Source organism: Helicoverpa armigera, chromosome 25 (genome assembly GCF_030705265.1).
Source record: "Helicoverpa armigera isolate CAAS_96S chromosome 25, ASM3070526v1, whole genome shotgun sequence".
Taxonomy (NCBI): Eukaryota; Metazoa; Arthropoda; class Insecta; order Lepidoptera; family Noctuidae; genus Helicoverpa; species Helicoverpa armigera.
In genome coordinates this window covers 9,040,597-9,067,326 of record NC_087144.1, presented here as the reverse complement: position 1 = coordinate 9,067,326, position 26,730 = coordinate 9,040,597, and the positions used below count along the sequence as shown (strand labels likewise).

Sequence of the window (26,730 nt, the reverse complement as noted above, 5' to 3'; positions counted from 1 at the left end):
TTAAAGCCTTCGAATTACACATGTGTCCAAATTTTTATTCTTAATAAATGGACCATTTTAAGTTCGTTAACCCACCTTCGCCCATAGGATACGCACCTCCACTCCTTTCAATAAATGGAGGTTTCCTTTTAGTCGAAATAAAAGTGGTAGAATTTAATGAACTAGGTACCCTAAGGTACATATAGGTATCTTCTATTGGGATTCTCAATAAAACATTGAAATGCTTTAAATATTTGTTTATATTATCACTTTGATGTCATTTATAAGAAAACAATATTTACACAACTTCGTAAATAAATACATTAGGTACATACAAAAGTTTACATCTTAGGGGTAGGCATAACCGCATCATTTCATTAACTTTTGCATAATCTTCACAATCACATACACATTAACGAAACATAATTTCAATGTCCTTTCTCCTCACACAACACTTATTTGTTCAAACGATTTAAAAATAACTGAGAAACATTTTGGAATAAATTATTAAGTAATTTTATAATACACATTTTAACCAAAACAATAATAACATAAGTAATTCGAATTTACAATATATTGGAATTTGTCTGTTTACTTGGCAACATTGGCACACACACTATCACGCATTTAACAACATTTAACGATATTACTTGAGCAGAAAAAAATACATTTTTTTGCAAAAACTTAAATAGGTTTCAGTAGGTACATTTAATACACACATTAGGGGGAAAACTGGCTGCCTTAAAAACTCTTCTACTACCAGAATACCAACAGAGTTTTCTCTTCTATACACAAACAAAAGAAGAATTGGTATATTTTATTCTGTTTTATATATTTCCTGCTCAAGAACAATCTACCACTCACACACTGTTTAACTTTTAATTGCAATAAATACGCCTTACTTACAATAAATAAATATCTTACAATATAGACATAGAGACTAGAATATGTGCATTAGTTTATACAACAAAGAAATTTAAGTAAGTTATTCCATTGGGCCAGGAAAACACCCGTCCAAGTGACGGAAAGTGGTGCCACAGTTTATATACTTGCAGATATAGTTCTCGCCAAACGCAATGGCGACTTGAAACTAAATTCTGAGCTAGTTCGCGCATGTTGCCTATACCACTCGCACTTCGATTATCCGCTGGTATTTAAATGGTTTTTGCACAGATACCGGTCCTATGTTCCGAGCCGCCATTACGTTTGGCGGTTCACACATACTTTCAGGATAGAAGAACTTAAAAGTTATCGTTTATACATACTTTAAGAATAGAAGTACAGAGTAGGTACTTGGCGCCAGTCAAGACAATCCAAGATAACAACAGAAGATGGGTCACGTTATAAATGGCGACTCTAGTTTAATTTCTTGGTTTAAATAAATCCAGACCCAATCAGATAACTATCAATGAAAATGTTACCCTAGCTTAAACAATGTGGTCGCTGGCCGTATATACAGATATTCGAATCTTTAATCATTACAATTAATTTCTCAATGAAAATTCACTTACAGCTTCATCAAAAACTGGTTTGGTTTATTCTATAGTTACTGTAGTATTATGATATAGGCACAAAACAAACACTAGACGTTAGTACTACTCATTTTTTAAGACAAATTGGATTTAGTATTTAATTTTTGTCTTATTCTCAGAGATGCCAGTTTCATGGTATCTAAAATCTCTTCATCATGTCTTCTTCAATCTTATACTATCACAGAGGAAGCCCGGTGATATTGTTCAAAATATTTCTTATATGTATTACAGAACCATTGTATCAACTAATTAGGTACTGTCGAGTCTCGAGTTGTGTCAATTTCAACGACGTATTCATATCGTAAATAATTTTGTCACTGTAGTACGTCAACTATAAATAACAAGTCAACATTTCACTATCTCTATAATTTGGAATATTAAACTATAATCTTGGAAAGGTTAAACTACTCCTTAGTTCGGTCCAGCCGTTCGGCTATCGACTACGAAAAATAAGGCAATTTCTGCTTATTGAACTGCGACTAACTCTTAACTATGATTAGTAATATTACTAACACTATGATAGTAACCCCTAACATGAGGATACAGTGCATTTTCCTATTAGATCTCTGATATCTTTCAGCTTTTTGCAGCTGTTTGTAGCCTTCGTGGACTTGGACTTGCGTCTGCTCTATATTATAATCTATCCTGTCTAATATCGTGCCCTGTTCGTTCACCATATGAGCTAGATCTTTGAATATATCGTTCAAATCAACTATAGACCGGACTATTTTGTTGACTTCCTCTTCCCTTTCAGCTACGTCTCTAGTATTTTCCTCCTGCATCAGCAGTAATTGTTTCTGACTCATCGCTGGTCGTGCGAAGTCATCATCATCAAATTTCTGCGTGCCTGAAGTACTGGGTAAGGAGAATAGTAGATCAGTTTGGTTGTTGGACAAACCTGGCAGTAGATCACTGTCGTCTAGACTCAGCTCTTCAAAGTTGGGTAACTCGAAGTAAGCGTTGGAGCGTTCCTCTCGAGAAGTGAGGGATTTCAGGTAGTTCGACTGGGCTGTGCGGAAGGTGATGCTCAGATCTTGGAGTATCGTGACTAATGCTAGGACCACGTTCGTCGCTAGCTTTTGCTCGGTTTTGTTACCTGGAATGTTGAGTTTTTAAGTTAGATTATATTACTATACATAATTGGGAAGAATAACTGTTTTCGATATCACAGCCAGATAAACCTTTTCATAATAACTGTAAACTTGTACGTTTGGGCTCTATTTTATCCCAGTGTGAGAAGTAATTCCCTTGGACCAACAAGACAAGTTAAGAGTACAAGTTAAATAAAAGCTTGTAATAATGAGTAATAGGAGCTGCTGATACTTGAAGATATATTTGGTCTTTAAAAATAATCCAAATATGTACCTAACCATTTAGAAGAATAATAAAATTATCGTAGTGATTGTTTTATTTTTGAGTAAGTATGTAGAAAATCTAAAGACTCACTTTAACCCCAAAAAACTAAATTGATTTAAAAGTTTATTATTATTTTTTTATACATACAATAGATTTTATAGAAAGCAAACATACCGTGTCGTATCTGCGCTTTAATAGCAGTGAGATGCGTGTGCGCATGCGTGAAGTGTCGGCCGATCTCCGCAGTCAGCCGCTGTATGTGTTGCTGCTCGGTCGTGTCGTCCAGCGCCGGACGACGGATCTGCTTCTCGTGGCGGGACTGTAGCTCTGATAGCTTTGTTTTTAGCCTGGAAAGGGTGTTGAAATTAAGGTTTTTTTTGTTAAGGTTTTTGTTGCCTTAGACTGGTAATTTTATCTCAGTGAGGCACAGGCGATCATCAACTGTATATCAACCACCAACTCTCAGATTTTTTTTAAAACTCCTGCATGAAAGTTTCATAAAACTCATTAGAGATTACCAGAGACCCCGTACACAGCAGTCACGGTTTGCAACTAGTTGCCCAACATATGTATGTACTAACATTCTTGTATAGAAAATGCATAATATATTTATGGCATTGAAAATTTAAGGAATTTGGTATTAAATAAGATATAATATACTGTTCCTAAGTGCAGCGCTTTACACTTCATCCTTTCACTAATATTAGCAAATACTTCAGATTAAAGGTAGGCTACAATCGGCTACATGACAATACACTTGCTATATTGATTAATGATCTAGATAATTAACTATAGCTTTCAGCACTACAAACTTAGATAAACATCAGCAACAATGTTGTTGAGTCATGTGCAAAGTAATCTGATAATAAGCACCACTTCATGAAGGCATTTTTTTTTTCAGATATTTTAGTTTACTTCTACCAGAAGGTTTCTATACTTCGTAAAGATGGCATCAGACATAACTAACTTTCGCTCGCGGTTACACCCGCGTCCTGCTAGAACTACTTTATACACGCCATTATATCACATTCATAAAACTCTATCCAATTGTTTTAGCATGAAAGACTGACAAACATACGACATACATTCAAATCATAATTTTTAATACGCTTATATTAGTTTCAGTATGTATGTAAGAGAATCATGGAATCTTAATTTGACCCACTTCCCGGTCTTTGATTAAGATGAAATTTTGCACACGCTCTGTGTTTTGATGTGTTTTTTAGTTTTTTAAACTATTAATGTATGTTTTTTGAAGTATACATAGGTACAAACCTAGTAATAACATAATGTGCCTCCTCCAGCGCATCAGTCCAGGGCGGCGGCGCGTGCGAGTCGCTCCGCATCTCCAGCCCCGCCTCCATGTCGTGACTGCTGCTGCGCATGAGACGCACGCGCTCCGAGTCATTGTGCTGAAGAAAAGAAAATGATATTTAGTACATTATGTGTATTGTATTATATTTTATATTACTAGCCTAAAATGTCCCACTGCTGGGCAAAAGCCTCCCCCTTATCTTCTCCCCCTAGCTTCTTCATCCCTTCTTCTCGATCCCTTGATTGAGTCCATCAGTCCTGACGGTAGAAGTCCAGTACATTTATTTTATTTTAAACACAATTTGGATGTGTTATTCATTTTTGGATCATCATCTCCTGAGGGAGGGGTCTACTTCCAGCCTAACTGGACATACCTGAGTACCAATGTTGTGAGTTTTCTTTAGTTCAACCATTTTAAAGTGCTTAGCTATTATGTCAACAGAGCAGTGGTATACTGCATAGGTTTGTATATTATGTCTGAAGGCAATATTTATGTAGTCATCTTTATGTCACCTTTTCCTATGCTAATATCCGTTTAAATTTGTTCAACCATTTTATAGAAAAAGCAAAACAAACAAATTCACATTTGTTGAAGTACAAACAATACATTACCAACAAAATGTGTTACTGTATTACTGCCCATCAGAATAATTATGTTAAAGGGTAAACCCTCTAGGAAAACATACCATAAATCAATTCAAATTATTTGTAAAGGGCATTATAAAAACATGTCTATTATTTGTTTTGATATATTGGGTAAAGTTAAAACCAAACTACATGGAGGCGCAGAATATTGTGTGAATCACTATTTATTGAGGTGGCAGATATGCAGAGAAATAAGTGCTATGAAATAAGTGTACTTGTGTCTAAAATTTGTATGCATCATTCCGTTTAGATCAATAGGAGGTAGACTAGTATCAATCAAGTGGATTGATTTGTTTAAAGATTTGGGCAATTAAACTAAGACAGAATTAACAACATAAAACACAGTACATGGCTTATGAAGATTATACTGAATTACTGAAAGTAAATAGGAAAGTCGTGTAATATACGCTATATTCAAAATGAAAATACATAACAGATATACCTATTTGAACACTGTCACTGTGTTAATGCTCTGACCTACAATTAAGTAGCTTCAAGTTCAAATTATTTTTAAGCACCACAATTATCGATTTACATGCTTTCATTTGTTGCTTTCTGCTTTTTTTAGTATTCTAGAAAACACGTTAAACCTTGAATTGGGACGTCTTATCATATGTACGGTAAATGAGTAAACAGTATCACGCGCAAAACCGAAGTTTATTTCGAGTATTAATGTAGACTCTGTACAAATAATATTTACTGTATTGCTGTCTACTTAATTGCTTAACGCTCGTAATTGCATCATTTAATATTTAAATGTTGTGACTAAAATATTAATCAATAAACAACTCGCCTGGTCCGCGAATATGTGCCGGCTGTGTATCGCATTGTTGCGCATCAACACAAACACTTCAGTTAAACTCCTCGACACCATTTTAACAGTCGTTCTTTATTACTTTTTAATAAATAAATCGGGAAAAGTGTTTATTTTCTCCGATTTCGTGACACGACGATGGATAGCGGATGACATTTGTTAATTTTTGACTTTTGTCTTTCAGCGGTTTTTTGACAGTTTCAATTTATCATTCGGTCTTTTGTTTCGGATACGTTAACAAATAGAATGTGCGTTATCGGTACTGCATGAATTATTATTAAATATTGTATTTATTTTTTTCCATTTCAAATAAAATCTAAGAAACAAAAGCAAAATATTCTATTCCTTCTTGAATTTTGGAATTATCTAATTTTATTTCTTAATTTCGTTCAAAAATGTTAAGTGTCAAATTCGCAACAAGAGGTTATGTTTACAGTAGGCCGAATTCGAAATAAATTAATTTAAACAAAAGTCGGAGGCGTTTATTACGGTCGTACGAATAATATTCTAAATAATTACAACTCAATGTAACTGTTAAATCTATCGAGAAGTTCCATAATAGCTTACAAATGAGTATGCCATCCTTTGAACCGGGCCCGGAGCATTTCCAGCAGTTCCCGTCTAATAGGATAATAGTTATCCACCCAGGATCACTTTACGTGCGCATAGGGAGAGCGTCAGATCTCCTGCCAGTCAAGCAACTGCACTGCATAGCAAGAAAACGTCGTCCTGGTGGTAAAATATACCGAGACTCCTTCATTCCGCCGAGTGTGCCAAAAACAAAGGAATTAATCGAGGAATTGGAAGAATGCCGGCTTCAAATATCCCACACATTACAGTCGTGTGTGCAATCGAACGGAGCCCGCAGGTACGCCACGCCACCGCAACAAATTGCAGCGTTTAATCGACGATCTCTGCCAGAATGCGTGAATGACGGCGACCCGTGGCCTCAGGTCGACTGTGACATTGTTATCGGAGATCTAGTGTTGGATATAGACCCAGAACTGCCATATAACATACACTTTCCATACCGCAGAGGTGATTTCAACATCCACACAGAAGTTGGTGGCTCTATCTCATCTGTACTCAATGACCTATATACTATTTGGAGTTCTATCATAGAGTATAAGTTAGGAATACCTCTCATAGAGCTAGTGAAATACAGATGTGTACTCCTTATACCAGATTTGTACTCCAGGAGTCATTTGAAGTATTTAATGTCATTATTACTGAAAGACTTGGGATTTGGCCACTGTTTCTTTGTCCAAGAGAGTGTGGGGGCTACATTTGGAGCTGGCATTGGTTCAGCATGTGTGGTTGACATTGGAGACCAGAAAACTGCAATATCTTGTGTTGAAGATGGAATATCACATAAAACTACAAGATTAAGAATGGACTATGGGGCAGGAGATGTTTGCCAAGCTTTGTCATGGATGTTCCATAAGAGTGCATTTCCTTATAAAAACTGGAATGAAAACATACCCAGAGATGTGATTTTAATGAGGAACTTGTATGAGAATTTCTGCCATGTAAACTTAGATGTGTGCGGGCCACAGGAGAAGTCATTCCTAGTTGACCATCCAGGTGATGTAGTAAACAAATATACTCTGCAAGTTGGTGATGAATGCATCATATCACCTTTGTCAATGTTCTACACAGATTTACTTAAAATCACTGGTTCCAAATCAACTAAAATCCAGAACAGACAACCAAGTGACCCTGAAGATCCTTTTGATGCAGAGTTTCTTAGAGAAACTGGTAGGAAGAGGGAGACAGCAGACCCCACTGCTAATGAAAGCCAACAGTTTGAGGCAACAAATGAGAATCAACCGGCAACAAACCCTGATGAAGACATAGTTGTGGATACTTTAGAAGGTGGACCTGGTGATGTGGTAGCTCTAGCTCCTGGACAAGTCCTGGCGTTAGATGCTGCAATATTACAAAGCATAGACCGCTGTCCCAACGAGGAGTTGAAGAGGAAAATGTACAGCAACATTCTAATTGTTGGCGGAGGTGTGAAAGTTCATGGCTTGAACTTATGGCTACAGAATAGACTAGCTTTACAGATTCCCTATACTTATAAGACTGAACAGTTGGAGATAGTAACATCACCGAAAGATATTGATCCTGCAAGCACAGTTTGGAAAGGGGCTGCGGTCATGTCCTGCTTGGAGTCAGCTATAGAGTTATGGATTAACCAGAGTGAATGGAATAGATTTGGTTTAAGGATACTGAGGGAACGCGCGCCGTTCATTTGGTGATTGTAATAAATAGATTTATTGTCATTTATGCAGTTTTAAATTTTGTACGTTTCCCAATTGTCTTCATAATTGATTGCACATTCTTCAGTAGGGTTATTGGTATTAAAAGACAAAGAAATTAATATAAAATAATTTATTAAAAATATATTATGTACTGGGAGTAAAACTGTAAACATTTGGCGAGTATTGTTCGAGATTCACTGAAAAAATTTCATAAGTATTAAGTACAAAAATATCTACTTGGTACCAAAATAGTTATAAACTTGGCTACTTATTATTTTTAAATGAAAAGTTCATAAAATTCTTAAAACTAGACAGTCTTTGGAGCACCCATATGGATTTTCATTGAGCATCCACAAAGATATGCATAAAAACTATTCTTTCTAGATCCAAAATCCTAAAGGTAACTCTTACAATCAGAATACGATTTAATACCTTATTTATCACCATCTTTATATAATTTAAATTAACCTAGTATGCAGTAAAAAGTTGTAAAAGTACGTAATATTGCTTAATAATAAAATATATTGTTCTAAATCAAGCACTAGTTGATCAAAAATAATAATTGTTCATAGATCTCATTTTGAGCATGGAGTAGATAGCAAATGGAGTGTTAACGCAATTTGCGACGATATATTTTTATTATGCGTTGGTATTATTAGCGCGTTACTCGAGTAATTTGAAATACTCTTTATTTTACTAGCAACATGGAACAACAAGGTTCCTAAAAAATACATAAATACGTTTTCTGAGGAAAACAAACAGGAATCAGAGCCCTATTATTAGGCATGAACCAAATTGATATGTAACATTACTGACAACAATCTCAAGGCAACAATTATTACATTTATAACTTCCCCCAACATTAACTAACATCAGCTGGAGCCCTATCGTTAACAAAAGTCACACTTAACCCACGCTTACTGATCTTAGGATGGAAAAACCTGTAATAAATAACCATTACTACCAAACCTACCACATAAGGAACTACAGTAAACGCTAAAATTGGGAAGAAATAAAAAGATCGTCTCATTTCATTAGTTACATATGTGTACCAGATGGCGCCACATACGACATTTTGTATGAAACATATGCTGTAGTATATAGCATATCTGTATCGCGTTTTACCTTCTACGGGAAGGATGTATGTGAAGAGGTAGACGCCGCCGAGTGCGAAAGAGAACGCTATATCTGCGAGGCGGTTGTGCGAGCAGAAGGGAGAACGGTCGAAGATCTGTATGAGTGTGGCGGTGACGAGGATGTGGATGGCGCAGGCCAGGATCGTCCAGTGAGGATACAGGTAGGCTATCACTGAGATTGAGATTATACGGCTCACTGGAAAGAACAAATAGATATCATCAGACACTAATATACATGTTATCAGCTTAGATTTACTATACAATTGTGGGGTAAAGCTTGTTTTTAATACGGAAAAGTAAACCGCAAATCAGACGACATGCGACGACATGAAGGAACGAGATGAAGCTCGTTCCTATAAGCGATTTAATTTTAAGTCAAGGTTTCCCCAATGTCTTTTTCTTCACCATAAGTAAATGTCGGTCCTGCGCCTGATATATCTCTGGTCGTGTCGGATTGCCATCCCATCGGACTATGAGAGTGAAGGAATAATGAGTGCACCTGTGTCCAAGCAAATGCTCGTGCACTATAATATGTCCTGCGCAGTTGGCTAAACTCCTTACATGAGAACAGGCGCCGTAGCCGATAATCAGCTAGGAGGACATCATCATCACTTACATGTAACAAGGAAGTGCCAGACAGTCTGCAGAGCGGTGCCAGTCCAGCTCATGTTGTACTTGTCCTGCTGGTAGAAGCGGACGGCTCGCTGGTACGCGGCCAGGCACCAGCCCATGCCTATGATAGATGATGCGATCGATAGGAGCTGGTGGACTGTGGGTTCAAATATAGGCGATTAGAGCTTGGAACATATCTCGAAATAAATATATATACAGGTCTCAATAGATTATATTTAAAGGTTCTATTTAGTAATTTACTCATTAGCACGAATGCTATGCATAGGGTGTCGGGCCGCAATCGCTTTTCTCCATACCGCCATTTCTCAACTGAGAAAAGGCTAGTCATCATAAAAGCAAGTACTTCACCAGTGAACTGAGGGTTGGCTCTGAGCAGCAGGCTGGTCTGCAGCACCTGCTGCGGCGCGGCCTCGAGGAAGCACTCGAAGATACGCAGCAGAGCGGCGTCCGAGTCCTCCTTCAGCATCAGGGAGTAGTACACTCGCTGGTTCACTGTGTCGTGCTTGCGTTCTGCACGACGAGACTTTATTGCGTAGCTGAAATATATTCAAGTAATTGTTAAACACTAAGGGCCTTACTACAAAAACTTTAAACCCTGTTTTACACTTGTCTAATAAAATTTTGGCTGCAAAATGAACCATATGTCAACGTCATAATTTGTCATTTTTTTAGACAAGGCAAAAACTGACGTTTAAAAGTTTTTGTGGTAAGACGGATAAAGTATACCTGTAAACTATATAAAAATTAATTGATAATTGTAAAGAAAAACTAGACTAACTACACTTCCAGTCAATTATCTGACTAACTCCATTTACTATCAACTCTGTGTTCATTAAAAGTAATTTAATGAACACAGCTTAACAATGTCAGTGCTGATTCATAGCATCAAATTTTGAGATCTCTCCCAAGAAAGACCACCATTCACAATTGCTTATGTATTTTCTCAGTAAAAAGAAAGTATTCTTACATAAGTGCATCAGTGAACCGTAGTATGGGCGCCATTTGTAAAACTAAGATGAAGATCCGCAGCCACTTGCGCTTTGTGAACTCATTTGTTAAGGAATCCTGCTTCTTATCCAGGGAATACCTGAAATTATAAATATTTTACTTGCAGGACTGCTTCAGACATATGTTCCTAATAACTTTTAGGTGCGTAATAGTAGTAGGATTTTGTTTCATTTTTAGATAAAGAAACATGAATAAGTTGAGTTCATTAGATAGCCAGTTAAGCCAGTAGTGAGATCCATTTTCTTATCCAAATTGATGCATACAACTTAGTATTTAATGGATAAAATTAAATTATGATATCAGTTGAAAGTTCAACAAACGTCAAAAGGAAATAACAAAAATAAACAGAGAATGAGGATAACAGATGAGCCTTGCTTACTAAAAATAACTCTCAACATAATGTTTTCAACATTACTATCGTATTATTTCAGGATTACTTTTAATCCTAAGACAAAGGAATACCAAATTAAAACTCTTATCAAAGTTTTGAGAGATAAAATGGTAAACAAAGGTACTCACATTCGAATAGAGACTGCTGTATTAATGAATGCAGGCACCAGGATGAACGCCAGCGTCCACCCAAACTCCGTCATCTTCCTGGCTATAGAATACCTTACAGCAACGTTTATATCCAGCCCCAAGTCCACAAAATGACCAATAATTGCTACCATGTACATGAAGAGATCCAAGTTTGTTATGGTTATTTTGTCCGGCATTCGATCCGTTTCATCATACGAAGCCCCATTTTGGAGCAGTTCACGCACTGTTTTAGTCATTTTGAGAGATTCTTTGCTTAATTTTTCGATTAAAATTCACGAAAACATGATTCCACAACAAACAATAAACGCGCGTTTTTGTGACAGATCCTGGCTGTCATTTAGTATTTTTTTCTAGTAAGCAACAAAGGCAACCACAAATCGTGACATACAGCCAATCATGTCATTCGTAATGATTCGTATCGTTAGTTTCGAATAAATGTTTTTTGTAATTACGTATTTCCTTTCCTTATCATCTTGCTATATGGATACATGTTTGTAATTAAAACAAAAGTTACACGAGCAAAACGTGCTTTATTTCCTAGGGATCAACGTGAGCCACCCACTTATTCGAATTCCATTCAATGATTATTATAATCTATTCCTATTTGAACGTACAAATTAACTTAACTATCATTTTCCAACATGCTGTTACCCGCTGTCCTGTGGGAACAACGTTAAGTTTTTTAAACACTCACGCTCTCATAACTTACCTACTCACATTTGAATTACCTATACTATTAAATAGGATGAGGATCATAGGGATAGATACAAGTAGGTACAACTGCAGAAATATACATATTTCATTTGTATAAAGTTCTAACAACATCCTGGGACGATAGGTTTGCCGCGAATAAAGTCAAATGTAACGGTTCTTCTAGCGCACTGATTGGTTGTTTGGTTCTGTAACAAACAAGAAGATCAATATTTATATTATTTCTGGATATACGAAGATTTTACATTATGAATAGGTTTCGTTCCAATAATCCCACAGGCCCAGTACAGTGGGTAAAAACTTACAATCAACTGATACAAAAACTTACTTCTCCTTCAGCAGTCTAACAAGAGGGCTCCACTTCTCAGGGAAGACAGTTTCATTGCCCCTCCACTTGTCCCTCACGAGGTCTGCTATAGACGCGTTCACGACCCTCAGGTAGCCACACCTGTCCGTATACGCGTCCAGCATCAGCTGCTCGAAGAACTTCGGCACAAAGTTGTTGATGCACGTCTGAACGTTGTATAGTGAGGAGTTCATGTCTTGTGCGTGTTGGCGTGTCTTTATTTCCACTATTGTTACTAGGCTTTCTTGCATTGTTTCGTTGAAGCTGGAAAATCGCATAGGGGTGTTGGATTTTTTGCTCGTGGGGCTGCGAATACCTATGTATTCCCATTATTTAGGATATGAGGTAAAGGATCCACCTACAAATGAATGATCCAGTACCTCAAAAACCAGTTGTAGTATATCCTTCAATACCTATTGTCAGCTCTTAGTCGCGCGTGCCCTCTCACTTCACCGTCCACAGCTGACTGAGCCGTGTACGGCCGCACGCGCGCCAGAGATGACATAATGCTTCCTTCTCTTTCACTCACATACACTACATCCCTTCCTTATTATTATTTTTTTTTAAATCAATGAAAGATCAATCAATAAAATAATTACTAGTTTTATTATACTCCTAATTACTGATTTAAATCAACATCAATCTCCTCATTGTATCTTTAATTCTGGTCTTGTTAGTAATTAGTCTCATCGTCTCTCACATCCTCTTCAGAACTCTCTTCTACTGCAATTTCTGAATGCTGTCCTTCGGTTTCTTTATTCATCGATTTCCATTCCCCCTCTACTTTCTTTAGATGCAGTATGTTTCGTCTAAACTGTTGTCCAGTTTCATCATTCTGTACTTCTACGTCTCCACCGGTTTTAGATTTTACAGTATAAGTAGTAGTATCAAAATTTAGACTCAATTTGTTAGATTTATTGGTATTCTTAACATACACTTTATCTCCTATCTCTAATTCAACTTCACGTGCTCTTCGTTTCTTATCAGCATATTCTCTCCCTTTTTCTTTTTGTTCTTTGTCTTTATCCCTTACGTCAAAATCTTCAACATTTTGTTCAGCATAATCTATCATGGGGATCTTGTCCTTAAACTTCCTTTGAAAAAATAGCTCTGCCGGTGATTTTCCAGTCACACTATGTGGGGTGCTATTGTACATCGTCAAGTACTCTACCAGTGCTTCTCTCCAGCTTTTTCTTTCCACTTGACATATTTTGAGACGCTTGAGGATATCCCGGTTCTGTCGCTCCACTTCCCCGTTCTGTTGTGGCCAGTAAGGTATTGAATTGAACAGTTTTATATCATTTTCAAGACAGTAAGTCTTGAACTCTGCACTAATGAATTGCTTTCCGTTATCAGAAGAAATGGAAACGGGATGTCCTAGACGGCTAAAAATCTCTTTTAGTAAGCGGATCATTTCCTTGCTGCTTATGTCTCGACAAGTTTTAATTTCCTTGTACCTGGAGTAGTAATCAATTACCACCAATAGGTGATCGCCACTTGATAATGGACCTAAAAGATCTATAGCGATATCAACCCAGGATTGGGTAGGTAATTCTCTCCTTTTGAGTGGGTGCGGAGGGTTTGGTGCCGATACTAGTGTACACCCTTTACAGGATCGTACTAATCTTTCCACGTCCTTATCATACTTGGGCCACCACACTTTCGCTCTAAGTCTCAGCTTCATTGCGACTACTCCAGGATGGCCCTCGTGGGCAGCGTCCAAAACAAGTCGTCGTAATTGTTCTGGTATAACTATTTTAGTGCCTCTTAGCAATATGTCCCCAAAGAAACAATACTCGTTCTCAAACAGTTTGTAGCTCTTCACTGAATCATCCCATTTCCTGTTATATATGCCTTGTTTTACTTTTTGTATGTCAATGTCGGTTTTCGAATGTTCTTCAATATCTTTTAACGATACGGCTATTGGTCTAGCATGGTCAATTATATCCTGAACGTAATCTTTTTGCTTAGTTTCGTCATGCTTAAATGTACACAATCTGGACAAGGGGTCGGCTATGTTATTTTTTCCTGGACGGTATATAACATTATATTTATAGGATTGAAGTCTCAGTATCCAACGTTCTATCCGTGCACAGGGTTTGGACTTTGGACCAAATATGACCTCAAGAGGCTTATGGTCAGTGATTAAGTCAAACTCCTTGCCGTACAGAAACATATGAAAGTGCTCCACCGCCCACACCAGTGCTAAAGCCTCTTTTTCGGTTTGGCAATACCGACGTTCGCAATCACTAAGTGTTTTGTTTCCAAACGCAATAATGCGTGGACCACTTTCATTTGTCTGTACCAGAATTGCTCCAAGTCCGACCGGACTAGCATCTGCAAATACCATGGTTTTATCGTCTACATTGTAGTACCCTAAATTTGGTATGTCACTCAAAGCAGCCTTTAAAGCACAAAAGGCTGTTTGCTGACTTTTCCCCCAACAATCCCTAATATCAGCGTTTCTGGCTGACCCTTGGCGAAGCAATTGCTTTAATGGCTCTGTGAGGGTAGCCATATTTGGAATCCATTTTCCAATATAGTTAATAAGCCCTAAAAAGCTTTGCAGTTCCGAAATATTGTTCGGGGTTCTAAAATCTTTTATAGCCGATAAATATTTATCTAGTGGCCGAACTCCTTCATCAGACAATTCGTGTCCTAGAAATTGGACTTTCGTTGTTGCGTAGATACATTTATCTTCCCTTAACATTATGTCATTTGCCTTTAATGTTTCTATTACTTTTTGTAATCGTCTGTCATGTTCTTGCTTGTCCTTTCCATAAACTAAAATGTCGTCGATGAAATTAACGACCCCTTCACATTCTATTAACACTCTTTCGAGTGTTTTTTGAAACATCTCCGGCGCACAGGTTATTCCAAACATTAATCTTTTAAAACGATATAATCCCTTGCCAGAAATAAATGTGGTAATGTGTCGTGAGTCGGGCATAAGCTCCAATTGATGAAAAGCATCTTTTATATCCAATTTGCTAAACATTTTAGCGTTTTGGATCTTCGGTAGCAGCTGTTCCATCGTTGGTAATGGGTGATTTTCTCGCTTAATTGCCAAATTTGCGCGTCTCATGTCGATACAGAGACGGACATCGCCATCTGCTTTTAAAATCGGCACTACCGGGGATATCCACTCTGACGGTCCTTCTACCTTTTCTATAATATCTTTTTGTAGTAGCTCGTCTATTTTGGTATTGATCTTCTCTTCTAAGGGAATTGGTATACGTCGGTAAGGTTGTATGACTGGCTTTATGTCCTTATCTATTGGTATTTGTATTTGAACATTTTTGAATTTTGGAAAGGGTGTCATCTCAACCTGGTTTATGTCCAATCCTAATTTTAGCACACCTAATGCAATAGCAGTTATTTTGCCTAGTAAATTACGTGTCCCTTTTTCTATTACATAGAAGGTAGCGTTTTGTGATTTTGTTCCAACACGGATATCCGCAGTAAAGGACGTCAATAGTTTGAGAGGGACTTCACATCCATATGCTACGAATGTCTTTCCTGGATTCTTTATTTCTTTTCCTGTCTTTAAAACATTTTCTTTTATTTCTTTCCAAGTTTTATCTGTTATTAAGTTATGTTGACATCCTGAATCAATGAGCATCTCTACTCGAGTTCCGCCCACATGACAAGCGAGCGTATCATTATGCAGAACATTAAAAACGTAATCGATTTTATCTTCTATCGCATTCGCCTGTTTTATATCTTCGACTTTGTGATTTGACTTCTTTCTTTTCGCCTCTGCGCTTCTATCTGTTTTGTTCGCTTCTTCATGACTTCGTTTTTGGCCCGTTCCTCTGCATTGAGCCTGGAAATGTCCCACTTTCTTGCATTTGATACAAATTTTACCTTTAGCTGGACACTTCGCATCATACGCTAGGTGATTCCAGCTACCACATCGGAAACACTCCTTTTTATTGTTCTTCATAAATGGCTTGTCCTTCTCTCGTATCTCAATTTTGCTTACAGTGTCCTTTCCTTTCTGGCTAAAATCACCCAATTGTCGTTCCACTACTTCTAAAGTATTTGCCTCGGTTATCACTTCAGTTAATGTAATTTTTTCTCCTGCACGAAGTACTTTCTTCCTCAGTTCTTCCGATGAACACTTCTCAATTATCTGATCAATTAAATTGTCATCCACATCCGTAAATTGGCATTTTAGCGCTTGTTGCCTCAGACGAACCAAATACTTCTCAAATTTCTCGTTTTCTTCTTGTTTCATTTGTCTGAAAAGATGTCTTTCATATCGTTTATTTTGCTTGGGTGCGAAGTATTCATCCAACTTTTTTATTGCTACTTCAAATACATCTTTGTCTTGACCAGCTTCATTCGACGTGATGTAGCCACCGGGTATATTAAACAGTACTTCTTGAAGTTCTTGTCCTCCCCAATGTAACAAACTTGCGCGTTTTTTAGAACTAGTAGTAACATCTGCAGCTTCCAGGTAAATATATAAACCCCTCTTCCAGCGTTCCCATCTAGCTCCAACAGAACCTGCTTCGCCATCGCACTCGAATTTTTCTAATGTAAGACTTGACATTATTTAATCTGTGAACAAGGAAAGGAATAAAGAATGTCTCATCTTGGTTACCAAATGGGCATCATCCTTTGAACAACCTGACACATTCATTATTCATTCCTTACAACCTCTCTTTTCAACACCATGTAAACTGTTATTAATCTTCAGTAAACGGGCGTCACCCGTAAAAACAATACGTCAAGGGCACCACCCGCACAAATATCACGGTAAGGGCTTCACCCTTATAGCTTCTACATCAACATTCTCATATACCTCAATTACATCGCATTTGGTACTTACAGGCACACAGCCCGTATATAATTAGTTTACAAAGTCCTTACAGGCATCACCTGTTTGCGGACTACCAGGCATCATCTGGTAACATCACTCGTACATTTTGAAGTTTAAAGAAATCACGTTCAAAACCCGTGTACTTCATAAAATAATAAATAATTAGACATCCGTAGGGTAGGTGAAATAAGATCATACCTACATCTTTATACATTTCAACAGTACCTATGCACACATTTTAAACCTGGAATCGAACCAGGCCTCGTGGTGCAAAACAAAGATTTTATTATTATGTTCATAATATGATAATCACCCATCACTTCACTATAACACATAATTTACCAGTATACAAAGCAAAAAACAAATTTTACGTGAACGTGAGTGTGTATGTTTGTTCCTTCTTGTTTCCGAACCCGCTTTACAGATTTGCATGAAAGTCAGAACATAATCGTTCCAATTTTAACTCCAATATACCTACTTCACACGAAAAAACCCACGGGCAATAACTAACGGCCCGTAAAACTCTACGGTAAAACTTACGACTACCAAGTAAGTACAAACCTATGAAAATCGTCCCAATAGTTTAAAAATCAGTCAATATCTACTTACCTACGCGCCGAGGAACAAAAATCATGCATAACAACTTTGAGTAGGTGGATATAAAATAACAACTGTTGATCGGCGCAGCTGCGATTCACTTAGTTAGTAAACAACATCGAATAAACATCAAAAACACAAATACGTGATGTAGTCGTTCTGAATTAAGATTACTAAATACCTACAATAATAAAACAAATGTCTACGGATTTTACTTTTAAACATTACACACCCATTTCCACAACCTTTTGCTTTTAAACACAGCACATACTTTTTCTTTTTTTTTTTTGTTTTTAATTACTCACAAGAATTAATTTTCCTCGTCGCCAAAATGTAGTATATCCTTCAATACCTATTGTCAGCTCTTAGTCGCGCGTGCCCTCTCACTTCACCGTCCACAGCTGACTGAGCCGTGTACGGCCGCACGCGCGCCAGAGATGACATAATGCTTCCTTCTCTTTCACTCACATACACTACACCAGTGATCCTACATCACAGGTTTTTGAGGTACTGGGATTCGGGTGCAGATTACTAAAACAAGCGACATGGTGGTGGTGCTCTCATCCTTGTGGCTGATACATAAAGTAAGCAGGGGTATATGTACATATGTACATTTCTTATATAGAATGAGTAAAGTAGTGAAAGGACCATATGGCTCTGTCATGTCCCCTACATACCTTCTAATAGCTGCCCACTATTTAGGCGAGAAGGCCTATCTGTTATTTCGCTTAAGATTGCCAGACTTCTGACTTACAGAACCGCTTGATGCAGCAAGCAGTGCGCCGCAGCGACCTCGTCAGGCAGTTCCTTATGGCACTTGTTGACCGACTCGAAGTTCCTCACGTCCTGGAAGTTCTTGATGACGTCGTGGAACTGCGTGCGGATCTGCTCCAGCTTCTCCATCGGGTCCATCAGGCAGTGCTCCACTATTTCTATCATCTGAGGGTGAACATCCGTCTTGTAACGAGTTCTTTGCCTTGGAAAGCACGTTGGACAGAGCGTCACGGGTTGAAAAGAAGGGGATCAAAGTCAAAATCTCTATCAAAAATGCTAGCATCACCAAAACGCCCCTTTCATGTTCGGTATTGAAGAACCGAGGTAGATACTTGGGTTAAGGATCTCAGATTGGGAGTTGCTCCTAGCTCAGCATCATCTGCTTCCAGTTAGACTGAAAGCGGACCCAACTTATTTGGGTAAAGATAAAGACTACGCAAAAGAAGCCGAAAATCGATCTCAGTGGCGTGCACTTGGAGAGGCCTATGTCCAGCAGTGGACTGCGATAGGCTGATGATGATGATGATGAACGCAAAAGACTGCAAATCTTTAACTGAATACGTACCTCTTCCATACTAATAATATAATTAGTGAAATCGTGCAAGTATTTCACTTTGTAAAACTTGAGGACCGCACTCCTCAACTCCTTGGACATTTCATCATTCATGATATACACCAGATCTAGGAAAGTATCGATGGTTTTCAAGGACTTGCTCTTCAAACTGATGTAGTTGTTCCGACCCTGGTTGAAGAGATTCTTCGCCATGTTGTAAGCTTCCGAGACGAGGTAGTATTTCTTATCCATTTTTAAGAATGCATTGCTATTGGTACACTGGGTGGGAGAAAAATTGTTGGGTGGTAGAAAACAGCCAATTATTTTTATATTCCATTATTCGCAGGAGAATCGTCTTAAACTTGTCTTAACCTATGCTAATAATACCTAGACCATCAAAAATTATGAATCGTGCGTGGTTAGTCCTACTTAGACCTAATTAATCAAGTCAGTTGTTGATCATCAAATATTTTTAAGATTACCTATGTTATTCGCTTACTCACCTGGTAAAGGCGTATTAACGCAAATAATACCACTAGGGACATACACAGTTTACTCATAAATCGCATCATCGTTTAACTTTTGATTTTTTAAGAAAATGAAATATGTTACTATTTAGTAACATTAATTAATAAATGTGATTGTTTCTTCGTTGAAATAATGTTTTGTGCCAACTAAGTTCACTTACAGGAAAAAAATCAAGAAGTTTACTATGTAGTCATAAAAGTTCGTTACTAAGATGTGCTAAAAGGAAAATACTTCTATTTTCCTAATCCATAAAGGCTAATTTGGCAAAGTTTCTACTACAGGCATATAAAAACTTGATAAGGCAAAGGTAACTGTTTTTCTTAATTAATTTCTGATACGCATCAATGTTAGGTGGAATATAAAAAGTATTTAATGTCATAAGCAAATGGTGTATTGGATAAGCTTAGAATTCCTACTGAAAACAGAAAAAAAAGGAAATGTATATAGGCTGATAATGTTTTTGGCTAAATAGAACTTGAAATAAAACAAAATATGGACGTGGAATATAAAATTTATTTGTAATAAATTCGCTTAAATATAACGACATCAAGTTGTCTATTCTATAACATCGTGACTTTGTTGAGTTCACAACAAATAACCGAGAATTTTCTTAACATAATACAGTTTTATTTGATCAAGAATAAAAGATCTACATTTTAGATATATTCAAAGTGCATTTATAATGATACCCAGTCAAATAAATAAACTCACAGATGACGCTTTTGAATTACTCTACTATGGGTCTTACGAAGAATATATTTTTAACCTAAATCTTCGTTTATTGCGTTGCTATGTTGTCATCAATATGTTGTTATATTTCTGTATAATGTGCCTAATTTTAAGTGTGTGTATGCGTCTATTGTTGCGCAATAAAATTTATTTCTTTCTTTCTATCAGAACTTTTTAAATATTTATTTTGATCTAAGTAGATAAAGGTAATGATGAGATATAATCACAATAATATGTATCTATAAAGTTAACCTCTTTTCTTTAACGGACTTCCAAAAAAGGAGGAAGTCCTCAATTCGGATATTTGTATTTTTTGTGTAACCGCGTTAAAAGCATGATATTTCAATTATCATGTGAATTAAAGTCAATATAGGACAGAAGTGCCAACGAACTATATTAAAAATATCGATATGCAAGACTTAAACATTACAATAATATAGTTGAGGCATAATTTAGGTATACATGATAAGTTTATATAAACACATAACAAGCTACAGTGAATATGCACAACGCTTTTGAGCCGGGTCACATCTGAAACGAGAAGGAAATATAAATGGCGCAAATATAAATATTACAGACGTGTTTTCTGAACGCCTGCTAAAAATACTGCTTTTCTGATTTTATAAAGCTGAAAAGTTTTTCTATTTGTTTGAGTAAATAAAAAATTTAGGTGTTTGATAAGCTCATTTATCAAGGAAGACTATAGTATAGGATAATTTTTATCCGGATGCGCGAAGTAGTTCTTAAGAGAAGCGGGTGATTGCACCTGTCATAAACTGCAATTTTGCTCAATTTTTTGTTTTATTTTCGTCTATTCCAAAATTAAGTTAATTTTTCAGCCACATAGTCTGTCTAGGCACATTCACAAAAACACACAAATTATTCAGCATCACATAAACACACATTGAACTGACGAGTCTTGGAGCTGCTTAGTGAAGGGCTGATTAAAGAAATATCCTTACCGTTGATATATCTCTCTAGTCCTTGTGCAGGAACTTGTTGAAGGCTCCGTACGAGGTCTCCAGGTCGAACAGCAGCTGTCGCACCTGGCTCTCTGACAGCTCGTCCGATGCCGACATCTCTGATAGCTTGTCTACCCACTCTTGTACCTGTGGGAAAGATAAAGAATGATAAAAAAAACTCATTGAATGAACATCTGATACTAATTGTACCTGTAGGACAATGTGATGCACATGTATGATTATGTCAATTAAGAAAATCTCAATTTTTTTTATTAATGTTGTTTTGAACCTAGCCATTAAAAGAAGAGCTGGTCAAGTAGTCGTCTAGCGTGACTGCTGTAAATGGAGTCTGGAAGTTGGTGATTGATACACACACATTATGTCTGGTAATGCTTGTATGTACATTATAATATTATATCCTGCACAGTTGGCTAATCCCCTCACATGAGAACAGCCGCCGTAGATAATCGGCTGGGAGAACATTATGTCCCGAGCAACTGATTGATCTCCTTAGAGAGAACAGATGCTGGGGCCAACAAGCTGTCTAAACTCGGATTATCAAAGAGAAGCTGTTCGTACCTTGACCTTTCCTTCAAAGTCCTCAGGCAGCATGATGAGGCGGTCCATGGTGTCGCGGAGGTCTCGCAGCTCCGGCTGTATCATGTCCATCGCGCGGAACTCCAGGCGGAGCTTGTCCATCAGGGTTATGAAAAGCTGGTAGTGAAAAATATATGTTAAGACTGTGATAACAGATTGCAGTAAGAAATAAATACCATTTTCACCTTTGGGAAAAATTCACAGTCAAGGTTCAAGGCAAAGGTCAGTGATTTCGGATATGATAGTCTAGGTCTCCTCAAGATGTGTTCCATGACCTTTAATTGGTCTTTGGCATCGAAGACATACTTACAAACTTAGAAAAGTTGTATAGGTACTCATACTTGAGTGGTATTATCACTAAGTGTATGAAATGTGGTGAAGCTTCTATCACAATGTATGTACTTACTGAAACAATCTCAGCAATGTATTTGTTAGTGTTGCCCTTGTCATCCTTGATCAGGTTTGGTTTGTTCTCTCTTATCCTCTCCAGAGCTGCCGGGCAGTCCAGCTGGAAATACATACATAAAATCAATATTAGGAATAATCTTTGCAGTTAATGCAATCTCTGCAATGCTGCTAGTATTTGGATAGAATTCTCAATCGTTTTTATTGTACAGTGGTATCACTTGTACAACTTCCTAGTATTGAATTTAATCAACGATTTATTTATTTAGAAACTAGCTTAACCCCTTGTATGCCAGTGCGCAGATCTATGCGAGACACAATGTTTTCACAATTCTCTATTGTTCTCTAATTGGCAGCATTCAAGAGGTTAATGTTACTGCTTCTTTCTATTAATTAATACCTATAAAACCACAGTCTAGTGTATTACTGTGCATTAGTGTAGACTTCTAACCAAAACAATCTCTAAATATCTAAATTTCTTACAACTCACCCTATACTTAGCCACAAAAGCCTCAATGTTAGGAAACTCATCAGCCTGCACTTGCTTGAAGGCCACCTTATACTGTACGAGGAGTCGGCTGCACGCCGCAGTGTACTCCTGAGCGCGCACACAGTCCCTCATGTACGCCTTCTCCAGGTGCTGTAATGTGCTGACTACGGCATACAACTCTGCCATATTGTCGTGCCTACGGGCATGAATAAAAGTCTTATTTATTTATATTATATTGAAAGGGGGAACCTCCAAAACCACTAAACCTTTTGAATAATTACTATATGTTGTGCTATATTTTTTTTCATTATAGAAAGAAGTTCCAATGGGAGATGGATGAAACCATGGGAAAACAGCTGGTGTATGATAATTAGCCATTAGGATTAGAAAGGTCAATTTTATTAAATAAAGCTCCAAACACACTGCCCTTCACCATTTCCTATGTGTTTAGCTGGGAACTGCCACCAGATGAATCATTGTTTATTCTATGGAGTGTTTTGTAAGGCAATTTAATTTAGTAATACTCTAATCTAATTTCTGTTAAACAGGATATCCTGTACCTTTTGCAATTGATTAAAGTATATTCTACCATATGTACATGACGCATTGGGCATGAACATTGAAATATGAAGTTAAAGCTATGTAAATATTGAAAAAGATAAAGTTTTGTTTAACCAGAGGATAAAAAATAATGTTATCTCAGTCACAAGGAAAAAATAAGAGTTACAAGTTGATAATTTTTACAAATAATGACGCAGGAGTTACACTTACTTTTCACGTTCCCTAGCATTTCTGTAGAGCTTCACCTCCTCGTATAACTCTGGTCTTGTGTCTGAAAATTAGTAATTACATTAGAAAACTAAAAACAAAGACATTTTTGGTCAAATATGACGAAAACAATTACCTTGCATTTTGTAGCCTAAGCTCCCAAGAAAATAATAAGCCCAGTAATGTTTTTTTCAAAACCTGTATCCAATTATTCGTAATGTAAGATTAACTTTGCAATTTATTTATAAAATTAAACAACAAAACGATGACACATAGTCCACAATCTTATCAATTTTGACACTTTAAAATAGAGATTGTCAGTCTTATGAATAAAATATCCCTACGACCAAAGTATATTTTTTTGGATCTAGCAAAAAAATTGATTTGTTCAGAAGAATCTGTTTCGTGTTTGAAGTAGGTTAAAAATTAAAAACGCTTTATCTCAACAAAATGTAACAATTTCAACATAAGTGTTTGTGTGTTCTCTCTCAGAACACAATATTCGACGAATACCTACTACGATAACCAAAATAAATATTTTTACCTCTTATTTGTAAGTAATTTTGTTAACTGGCAATACTCACTGAACGAATGAACTAAAAAGAATGATATAAAAGAACGAATGGAATAAAACGTATTCGGATACACTTACAGGAACAACCAATACGAAATGTAAAGAGCCGTTACCAACTTGGTAGAAAAACCAGTTTTCCAAGCTTACTCATGTAAAAAAGAAATAACGACAGAATGACGTAATCCTCCAATATGGCGGATGACGCGCGCGCTCCCTGCCGCCCGCGCTCGTAGTTTCTTCACCAACTGCCACTCGCCTCGAATGATTTCACCTTGCGATGAATGAAAATTGTTGTAGACAGTCCGAGTGCGAATTATTCACATAATAAACTCATCACCGGACACAAAAGGTGTATTGTGATACAGTGCGTCTAAAGGTGGATTCGTGGTTGTGTTATTACCAGTTCTTCCTTTTGTGAGACCGTTGTGTTTACGTGCTGAAAAATCATCGAGTGCAAAATCTACAGGTCTCTGGAGTCGCCGGTGCAGTGTTTAATGGGATCTTGTTGATCAACAGGTAATTTTTATGCAATTCTCATTGAAAACTTGTTTACCGTAATACCGTTTTGCAGCGGCATACGAACATACGAAGGTAGCAACGGCTTGTTTTTGCGTTTCCGTTGCTTTGTCGATGTCGCTAAGTTGTATAAACTGTTTTAGATGGAGTAAAAGACGTGTTGGATAAGATAATGTAGTTTTCGTGAAGAGTTTGTGTAGTAAAAAAGTTGTTTTTCTTATTGGAATGCGTTCGCGGTGAGCGGGCGGGGTTCCTGGGCGCGGTGCCGGTTGTCCCACTTTTGGCCAGTAGGCTGGTACTGAGACGCGAACTGTTTACAACTTTGGCACGTTTCACATCGCTGCACTTTTATACACAGTTAAAAGCTGTTTTAGACTGCTAGGAAATGTTTTGGGAGGCTGCAGATGGTTTTAAGAGTACTTATTTTGTCATAAACACCAGTAAAATGCTCTAAAAAGTTTCTAACACTATATATATTCCACTAAAATACTAAGAGACAAGTGTTACAATCTAGTATACAAAAGATAATGAAACACAATACCTGGTAAATTTATTAATCTCTTAAAATCATTATCTACTTACTAGAATCTGATCTGTTCTGTGTAATTTGTAATAAGTTCATTAGCAGAATACTTGCTAATTAGACTAACTTATTATGTAGGATATAAAGTCATTAGCATCAATTGTAGTCATATTGATGAAATAAAAATCGAAAGAACATTTCTTTGACATGAACTGTATATTATGTCTTTCGGTGATTGAGTTAAAAACATCGTACACATTACATTACAATTAATCTAAACATATATGAAACATATTATAGTTATTGAAATATTAAGTTTACAAACCAATTTATTTTTATCATGGCTATTTATAAATATCCTTTCCCGTTATAGTACACAAATGTGTATGAAAAATATATTTTAAGGATAATGTTGGTATTGTTACTCATTTCATACCTAATTATATTTACAATTAAACGCAAATCAGGCTTATTGTGTGCTTATCAAAGCATTATGTTTGAGGCCCTCATTTATTTTACACAATAATTTTAAAATGTCATTAATTTGTGAGATTGGGTGGAAAATTAATAAGCTCAATGTGGTAGTTACTGGTAGATTGCATTTTAAACTATGTTATGGTATAATTATTTACTGCAATTGGGATCGTAAGTTTAATAAAACTAGCTGCTTCCAGAGTTTTCACCTACATCCCATTTCAGGGATAGCTTCTTAACAATGTAAGATCTTTTCAAATAAGATAATCCAAAACGACAAAACAGTCGTTTTGGATGACAAAATGTAATGACTTCTATTATTTTTAACTTAGAGCACTTAAAGTGCTCGCTTTCTGCAATTGAGAGGTCTTTTCAGAGTGTAATAACTTTTTTAACAGATTGAACTCTAGTTTGCAAAATAAATAAACGTGCATACAGCTGTGTTTATGGATGTATATACACAACTCCACACAAGTACAATGTTAGTATTGTTACATAGTAGACACAATGATGCTTAATCATTGCAGTACAGCCTTCTATGGTGATACAACCTTGAAAATTTAATATTTACATACATTTTACTTTGTAAGCTATTTTTTTCTATCAGAAATAAAGATACCCATGAAAAGTATCAAGAATGCTAAGTATTTCAGTTAAAATAAAAACAAATTACTTAAACAGAATAATGTCATAATTAAGAAAGTATTTATCAGTTTATTTAAAATGCTGACATCAAACATTCCATTATTCAACCTTATCAATAAGGGTTCACATAACCTTTGAAAAAAAAAACCTTATCAGCCTTCCCAGTCAATAACCTTTTAGTTACAATCACTGGCTTGTATAAAGAAGAAATATAATAGTTTAGAAATCAAGTTCAAGCCAACCTCGACCTTTTTGCGGTGACATCATGCTGATAAGACATGGCCGCGGTTTCCTCATGACATCATGTCAGGTTTTGTGATTGCCTAATATAAAAATGCTCCATTTGTAAATGCATGATGGCCGCAGCGAATCACAACTGCTCGTGCGCTTGTTTTTTTAGCTTTTATTACAATGTGTAACGTTGTATCTCGATGTCGTATATTTTTATTGCTTTGTTCTCTTTTGTTGGACTTTTTGCTCGATTGCGGC

The 26,730-nt window shown here is 36.7% G+C and overlaps 8 protein-coding genes across 11 annotated transcripts in view; 2 read left to right on the top strand and 6 right to left on the bottom strand.

Moving 5' to 3' along the window:
- Dnalig1 (DNA ligase 1) overlaps positions 1 to 10,797 on the bottom strand; it is a 362,733-nt gene extending 351,936 nt beyond the window's left edge. The window contains exon 1 of the mRNA XM_064041392.1: positions 10,784 to 10,797. The gene's annotated coding sequence lies outside the window, so the exon portion shown is untranslated. The remainder of the gene's footprint in view (positions 1 to 10,783) is intronic.
- LOC110376674 (syntaxin-16) lies at positions 222 to 5,827 on the bottom strand. The gene is made up of 4 exons (XM_021335240.3): positions 5,620 to 5,827; positions 4,143 to 4,279; positions 3,042 to 3,214; positions 222 to 2,607 (listed from the first exon to the last, which is right to left on the bottom strand). Exons 1-4 carry the CDS (start codon positions 5,698 to 5,700, stop codon positions 1,991 to 1,993), a joined length of 1,008 nt encoding a protein of 335 aa, XP_021190915.1. The 5' UTR covers positions 5,701 to 5,827; the 3' UTR covers positions 222 to 1,990.
- Positions 6,030 to 7,925, top strand: LOC110376675 (actin-related protein 8). Its single transcript, XM_021335241.3, has one exon. The coding sequence runs from the start codon at positions 6,210 to 6,212 to the stop codon at positions 7,899 to 7,901; it is 1,692 nt and encodes a 563-aa protein (XP_021190916.2). The 5' UTR covers positions 6,030 to 6,209; the 3' UTR covers positions 7,902 to 7,925.
- LOC110376676 (XK-related protein 6) lies at positions 8,020 to 11,578 on the bottom strand. Its single transcript, XM_064041394.1, has 5 exons — positions 11,201 to 11,578; positions 10,641 to 10,760; positions 10,022 to 10,209; positions 9,657 to 9,809; positions 8,020 to 9,236 (listed from the first exon to the last, which is right to left on the bottom strand). The coding sequence occupies exons 1-5, from the start codon at positions 11,455 to 11,457 to the stop codon at positions 8,767 to 8,769; spliced, it is 1,188 nt and encodes a 395-aa protein (XP_063897464.1). The 5' UTR covers positions 11,458 to 11,578; the 3' UTR covers positions 8,020 to 8,766.
- Positions 11,579 to 11,765: 187 nt separating this feature from the next.
- Positions 11,766 to 19,703, bottom strand: LOC110376663 (uncharacterized). The gene is made up of 5 exons (XM_021335224.3): positions 19,534 to 19,703; positions 19,043 to 19,309; positions 18,458 to 18,642; positions 12,261 to 12,542; positions 11,766 to 12,120 (listed from the first exon to the last, which is right to left on the bottom strand). The coding sequence occupies exons 1-5, from the start codon at positions 19,600 to 19,602 to the stop codon at positions 12,021 to 12,023; spliced, it is 903 nt and encodes a 300-aa protein (XP_021190899.3). The 5' UTR covers positions 19,603 to 19,703; the 3' UTR covers positions 11,766 to 12,020.
- Positions 12,866 to 18,206, bottom strand: LOC110376634 (uncharacterized). Its single transcript, XM_049843546.2, has 2 exons — positions 18,009 to 18,206; positions 12,866 to 16,844 (listed from the first exon to the last, which is right to left on the bottom strand). Exon 2 carries the CDS (start codon positions 16,834 to 16,836, stop codon positions 12,952 to 12,954), a length of 3,885 nt encoding a protein of 1,294 aa, XP_049699503.2. The 5' UTR covers positions 16,837 to 16,844; positions 18,009 to 18,206; the 3' UTR covers positions 12,866 to 12,951.
- Positions 19,704 to 20,053: 350 nt separating the features above from the next.
- LOC110376673 (vacuolar protein sorting-associated protein 28 homolog) lies at positions 20,054 to 23,819 on the bottom strand. The gene is made up of 7 exons (XM_064041491.1): positions 23,646 to 23,819; positions 23,513 to 23,573; positions 22,742 to 22,937; positions 22,253 to 22,354; positions 21,829 to 21,963; positions 21,250 to 21,396; positions 20,054 to 20,818 (listed from the first exon to the last, which is right to left on the bottom strand). The coding sequence occupies exons 1-6, from the start codon at positions 23,650 to 23,652 to the stop codon at positions 21,265 to 21,267; spliced, it is 633 nt and encodes a 210-aa protein (XP_063897561.1). The 5' UTR covers positions 23,653 to 23,819; the 3' UTR covers positions 20,054 to 20,818; positions 21,250 to 21,264.
- Positions 23,820 to 24,187: 368 nt separating this feature from the next.
- Positions 24,188 to 26,730, top strand: part of LOC110376672 (protein 4.1 homolog) — a 74,819-nt gene continuing 72,276 nt past the window's right edge. For 2 of the 4 annotated variants that reach the window (XM_064041488.1, XM_064041487.1), the window contains exon 1: positions 24,190 to 24,599. The gene's annotated coding sequence lies outside the window, so the exon portion shown is untranslated. Of the gene's footprint in view, positions 24,600 to 26,730 lie in introns of all 4 variants that reach the window. The other 2 variants (XM_064041490.1, XM_064041489.1) reach the window with 2 other exon arrangements.